At 50.2% G+C, this 6,970-nt stretch overlaps 1 protein-coding gene across 1 annotated transcript; it reads left to right on the top strand.

The window, feature by feature from the left end:
- The first annotated feature begins 2,052 nt into the window (after positions 1-2,052).
- LOC119089874 (prolactin-releasing peptide receptor-like) lies at positions 2,053-3,200 on the top strand. Its single transcript, XM_037212681.1, is given in 3 exon segments — positions 2,053-2,238; positions 2,240-2,716; positions 2,718-3,200. Coding segments are annotated over 3 exon segments (1,146 nt in total).
- The last annotated feature ends 3,770 nt before the right edge of the window (positions 3,201-6,970 follow it).

Raw genomic sequence — 6,970 nt, 5'->3', positions numbered from 1 at the left:
GCACCAAGCATCGCCAGACCAGTTCACGCAAAGTACATGACATCTGCAGCGTTGCGACCAAAGGCACTCGGCTCACAAACAGCTCACAATTCCATGAGCCGTGGCTTGGTACGGAAAAACATCAGCCTAGCCCTGCCCTTCTCCCCTGCATGAGGACTTGATGAGTCCAGTGTCATACCGTGTGGTACGAGGCCCAGGTGAGTTCCGGGCCAGGGCTTTGGGACGTTGCACGCGGATACTCGGGCCTGGAAATACATGTGCATAAGCTGTGACTTCTTTTAAATTACAAAAAAGATCTAGCGTCACTTAACATGAACAGAGCATAGGCACATGAAAGATAGTGCGCTTATCCGTTTTGGCGGCGTGTGATCTAAAATCAATCGACCTCAGGACGCGTAAAAATTACGGTCGCCTAGCAAATGACGTGTTAGGTCATGAAGGCATGTCGATACCTGGGTCCTAAAAGAACTTTTGCCGTTAAGGTCTAGAAATCTTATTGCAACGTCTTGTGTAAAGTTGATGTTGTCAGATCGTAAGTCATTTCCATCACTCCTTGGACGGCAACATCTGCAACATCTTGTCTTAAGTTTGTGTTGTCAGATCATAAGTCGTTTCCATCACTCCTTGGACCGACCACTCCCAGACTACTTCATGTAGACGAAAATTTAAGACTAGACTGCGTATTTCGCAGCTTCGCGACATGACGGGCTTCGCCGAAGGCTCCCAAAGCGTACGCTTCATGTGATGCTTCCTATCTAAATGCTCGGGGGTTAGACCCACGTAAAAAAATATTATGCAGTTGTGTGAGCGGTGGCATTTAAGGACATGACTTAGTCGTCTAGCGGCCATCTTTTTGCTAGCAATTCTTTCTTTTTTTGGCAATTCGGCGAGTCAGACGGGTGCACCGCATGGCAGTGCTATCATTACTGCGGCGTTTTAGCTCATTGCATTAGGACCGGAGACAACACGCAAATTGGTGGCATTGAGGCCAACCAGATTTGTTGAGGCTGAAAAGTTCATGTCTGTAATATGAGCTCTATGATGTCAGAAAAATAAACAACGAAACGTTTTTATTAGTTTCAATGCCTCTAAAGGGACTAGGACCGTCAACACAAAATGTTGAATGAAATACGTAGAAAGCATCGTCATGTCTTCCCAACTTATACAGTACAATAGCTATGGCCAGTACATTGTCTGTACTGTGCTAAAGATTCATTGTGTATGCAAACTCTTAGCTTCAGCTCCTGGGGTCGAGTAGCATGAGTACCGCGCAGTGGTGTTATCACTGGGGGGCGGAACGTTGGGGACGTTAGTCGTATCAAAATGATATGTTGAACAGTGGACATATTTGCGTTGTTTTATTGCCATGTGTTGTGAACAAAAAGTGCTTCTACAGAACCATTGATTTCGCCTTGTTCTAAAACATTCAGTACCACCCTGTCGGGACACCCGACCCGCTCCACCAGGCTGAGCGATGCGTCGCTGTTACATGCTGATAACGCGGATTGCGCGACCCAGCAATTAACGCCCACCTAAAACCTCGGATTTTCATTATCAACGCTGACACTCCGAAGTGCACAAATCCTTGGCACAAGTCTGTGGGGGTGGGGTGGCCCCCCGTTGCGCAGACCGGGTCGATACCATGTCGTAGCTGCGCGGAGTCAGCGGAACATCCCTTCCACTTCGAGCAACAGGTGCGGGCTGGAGCGGCCGGTCGGCCCGCGGCGCAGTCAGTTGGGCGGCGCGGGTGGCGTCGGGAGCAGCTCCGGGTACCGACCGCCCTATCGGGTCACGGCGGTCGTCAGTCGTGACCGGGTCACACTGGGCGACTGCTCCCATCGCGCCGCGCCGAGGTGCCGTCTCGTCTGGGTCGCCGCTCTGATTTCAGCCGGGGCCCTGACCTGGCCTCAGCTGACGACCTAGGCTGGCCGGCATTGGCCCAATGAGCTGTGCCCGCTAACTGAAGCTTCCATCGATCACAGCAGCCTTCGCGGCGAGGACTTCGTGCGTTTGTGTGGCAGCGATACGGAGTGCAGCCGTGGAGTGACGGTCATGGATCCCCTGTCAAACTTCTCATTACCCGAGAACCAGCACGGAAACCAAGTGGGTGACGAAACCAACGGCTCAAAGCTGCTGGCCGAAGTTGCCACGGAAAGTACGTACTACGAAGAAAACCTGGTCCATACCTTGCCAGTCCAGGTTGTGTTCTATATGATCTATTCGACGATTTTTTTTGTTAGGTGTTTTCGGAAACTGCATTGTTATGTACGCGGTCTTCCGGAACAAAACCATGCAGACTGTCACTAATTATTTTATCCTTAACCTGGCGCTGTCTGATATACTTCTGTGTGTCCTTTGCGTCCCTTTCACACCTCTTTACACCTTTCTGCAAAGATGGATCTTCGGAAAGGCCCTGTGCCATCTGGTGACGTGCACCCAAGGAGTCAGCATCTACATATCCTCCCTCACACTCACCACCATTGCCATCGACCGCTTTTTCGTTATCATCTATCCCTTCCGACCCCGTATGATGCCCTCGACCTGCTTCATTCTGATTCTTTGCACGTGGCTGTTCTCGGTGGGAGCAACCATGCCGTACGCAGTTTTCGTTCAGCACGTTCCCATCGACGAAGACACGTACTTGTGCCAAGAGGACTTCCCAGAGGACATCAGGCTGACGTTTGGCAGCGTGACCACCGTCCTGCAGTTCGTCATACCCGTTCATCATCATGACTGTGACGTACACGCTGATATCATTCAAGCTGTCGAGCCGGGCCAGGTCCAAGCCGGGCTCCAAGAGCGCGCGAAAGGAACAGGCGGACCGCGAGAGGAAGAGGCGCACCAACCGCATGCTGATCGCAATGGTTGCCGTGTTCGGACTCTCCTGGCTGCCGCTCAATCTGATGAACATCCTCGACGACATCTCGACCAACCTGGGCCTGGACTGGGACCGCTGGCAGTACTTCCACCTCTTCTTCTTCGTGGCGCACGCCATCGCCATGAGCTCCACCTGCTACAACCCCTTCCTGTACGCCTGGCTCAACGAGAACTTCCGCAAAGAGTTCAAGGAGATTTTGCCGTGCTTCCGTCGCTGCGGCGGCGGCCGCGACCCCCGGCCTGAGAACGGCATGCTGCGCCTGGACCGGAGCGGGCTGCGGCGCGGGTCTACCGGGCGCGTCACCGAGGACCACGAGACCTAAGACCACAGGCGTCACCCATGTGGTGACGCCCTTCGAGCCGGCTACGGAGGAGGTGCTGCTTCTGCAGGCCCTGGCGCCCTCCACCGACGAGCAGGTGACACTGCAGCGCGTGCAGGACGCCACCGCCACCGCCACCCTGCCGGCCACGTTAGTTACCGATCTGTAGGGGAGGACTGAGGCGGCAACCGTAACTGAGGTGTACGTGTAGGACTGCTACAAAGCCCGCCACCGATCTACTAGTTGAAGACTGAGGCAAACCTCGGCACGGACCTGTAGATGGGGACTGAGCCAAAGGTCATCACCAATGTGGGGTGGAGACGGAGACAGCGTCCGTCAGCGAGCTGTCGGCGAGGCGTGGAGTGATACTGGACACATAGTTGTAATGCTGGACCCATATATTTGTAGGTGAGGACGGACAGGATGTTCGCCGATCCGTCGATGGGAACTGAGGCGCCACTGCACACCGGCTTGCAAGGTGAGTACTGACACAAATCTCTAGGTGAGAACTGACCTATCAGAGGCGGTAAAAATAGTGAAAATAAAGGTACGAAATAGGTAAAAGATACCATTTATAGAACAACATCTAAGTTCATAACCGATTGAGAGATCGGACTGTTAACGCGTGAACCGATATGTTGAAGGTTGCAGCCGTCCGTGCACTTTAACATTCGGCTTACAGCTTCTGACCGGTCTGATGATGAGCAAACGGCGGGTCCCATGACCGCTCGCATTTAATTATAATTTTGTAAGTAAAGGACTAATGATCGCAGTTCTCACTGATAAGCCCCTGTTGAAATTGGCTGGATGTTATCCAGCTCTGAACAATAAGGAGCGTAGATTGTCTGCTTCGGTTGTTGCATTGACGCACGATGCGCAATCAGGCCCTCGCGTTTCAGTTGGGATGCTATCTCGGGAAGTCAGCGTGCTTCCCAATAGCTTGTAAGTCTTTGAAGTATGCTGGATGCCAACGGCGAAACCGTATGGTCATTAGCATGCATATTACAGTCCCTGTTGTGACACATGTCATCCGCTATAATTGGCGTCTTTGTATACCCAAGATCGCAATGTGCTGTGTTTGTAAGTATTTGGAATGCCCTTGCTATCAAAGGAAAAGTAAACAATATTCTGCTCAGTGGACAGCGAGGTCATAAGTACAGGGACACTACGTCAGCTGCAGGAAACGTTCAGTGGCCGTCTCTATGACGCTACTGTTCAAAAGACGTGATCTTTCCGACTCTGGTCGGAGTTTCGCAGGCCCTACAGTAGTTCGTGCCGTTTTGTGGTTGTGTAGTTTTTAGCAACGCGCGCGCGAGGACGTGCTTTCGGATGGGTGATGGGCTGCAAGATTGGAAAGTTGCAGCCATGGTCATTATATTGAGCTCTTAATCTGATTACGTTTTGTGCTCCCGCCAATGAAATGCGATTGACACGCGATCTGGTGGGGGTGAATTTCGCCCCTACTGAAAGTTTTTAAGAAGTTTTTTTTAAAAGAATTTTTCCACAATAGTATCTGAACGGCACGGCGTAGCTGCGCCAAACTTTGTAATGCTGCTGACCTATGGCAGGTCAGACAGGCCATGGCTATCGTCTGTCAGGAAATTAAATTCCTTGAGAATTGTTCAACCGCGTGCGACAACGGAGCTTTCGAAGAAGCCATGCATGTTTGAAATAGTCTTACGCTATTGGATAATTGAATTTAGGAAAACTACCAATTCCAGTGACCTTGGTTCAGGCATGAAGGTTGGGCTAAGGCCAAAGCCAAACTGCTTTTATGCTGGAACACCCGTGTCATGGTATTTTTTTGCGCTTCGTCCGAAATAGTTGATCACAGGGACGTTAACAAGCATATTTTTGGACTGTATAAAGTTCGGAGGTCCATGACCTAAAATGACCTCGATCATCCATTGTTTTTTTTTTAGGACAATGCCATCCAGCATAATCCTTGAACTCATTTGACTCGAAGCAATAGCACTGCACGAGGTTTTGGCCACCGTGACTTTCTGAAGGTCCAGTGAGGTCACTTAACTGAAAGGGAACACCAGTCACGTCTTTTCTTAGAACAGTCGTGTAGGTTAAATGTAGTTTCATGAAGGTGTCTATGGGCACTTCGGACATTGCACTGTAGCTTGACATTGTCTGACCTTATTTGGACCGCAGGTCAATGACTAGAACATTTTTTAGAACAGGCGTGTAGGTTAAATGTGGTTTTGTGAAGGTGTCTGAGGGCACTTTGGACACCGAACTGTAGTTTGACATTGTCTGACCCTATTTGGACCGCACGTCATGACCTAGATACTTAAAAATTCACACAAAAGAGGTCACGTACAGCGCTACCTCTCCTGTGAATATGATGTTTCAAACTTTTTTGTTAGATATAAGTGGGGTTAAATTGACCCCATCCAAGCGCGTCGCATTCAACCTGGCCACTCGGGCGCGTGTTGAAATATGGAAGGTTGGTAACGTCAAGAAGTAAAAAGAAAGTAACGACAGGTAAAGTAAAAGTGACGTTCAAAGTATGCACAAAAATACGGCAGCGATAGTAAGACGAGTTCGGTAGAACTTTGCTGGTGACAGAGCCAACAACCAGTTGGTGAGAGCCAAGTCGATGTGCCAGCTTTAAAAGATGATTCGCATGATACCTTCCTCAGTCTCGTTCAAATTCAAAACTCTGTGTTCTTCCACCTCAGCAGGCAGACTGTTCCACATGCTGACAGGCGGGAACCAAAATCACGCTCTGCCGCTTCAGTGCGCAATCCGGGCAGCTGAAGCTTACCTTTGTCCGTTCACCGATTGCCCTTGCCGGAACGTTCGAGTGACACTCACCTGGGGTACAGCAAGGGTGGCAGGCTTGCCAGGCACGAGCCGTCGGCGTTGGATGGCTACGCCTCCCTCCACCACCACACCGTCGTCTCGCGATCAACCCAGTGCTTCCAAGTCTGACAGCCGACTTCGTCTGTGGCGTGTTAACATGCAGGCGCCAGCTTTTCGATGCATCGTTAGTTACGTTACGTGACATTCACCCCAAACGGCTCACAGTCCGCCAGACAGACAGTTCTGCGGACGAAGGACTGCGAACGTTCACGCTGACTCTGGTGTCGAAATTTTTGCAGATCGTCTAGGATGATGCAGCAAGGGCGGGCCGTTTTAGCATATTTTTTGCAATGCAGGACAAGATTCATAAAGGGTCGTAGACATTGGCATGAGTTCATGGCTAAATGTTCTTGTTTCTTTTCTGCCAGGATCTTATCATTAAAATATCTGTCCTCGCACAATGAATTTGGAGACTGTTCAGAACGAACCCTTTCAGAGCTGCTGCAGGCGTTCGCTTACGCGTAGCGTGTGGACCTAAGATTACCTGATAAATTGTAACCCCACAGTTAAGGTCTACATAAAACCGTCTCCGAACGATACATAGGGGGGGGTAGATTATTTGTAAATCAGATTAACATAAAACGGGAATAGTGTTGTTGGACTTCATGAGTCACCGCGCGAGTGGTCGAAGTCCCCTCCCGGAAAACCGGGCATCGGCCCACTTTGTTAGCATGTGCAGTGACATATTTGTTAACATAACACCTTTGTTAGCATGTGCATGTGACATACATTTAACATCAGACGAGGACAATAAATTGAACAATCATTCCATACGGAATACCAATATACCGCCTCAATCCTTCAGTGAAACTACAGCCCGACAATCCTGCCTAGCAACCAGGGGGCAAGTGAACTTGAGCATTGACATCTTGTTTGACTTTAGAGGACTGAGTGCTGTA

This window comes from Pollicipes pollicipes, unplaced genomic scaffold (genome assembly GCF_011947565.3).
Source record: "Pollicipes pollicipes isolate AB1234 unplaced genomic scaffold, Ppol_2.1 Scaffold_3087;HRSCAF=3621_pilon_pilon_pilon, whole genome shotgun sequence".
In the NCBI taxonomy this organism is placed as follows: domain Eukaryota; kingdom Metazoa; phylum Arthropoda; class Thecostraca; order Pollicipedomorpha; family Pollicipedidae; genus Pollicipes; species Pollicipes pollicipes.
This window is presented reverse-complemented; position numbering and strand designations above follow the sequence as displayed.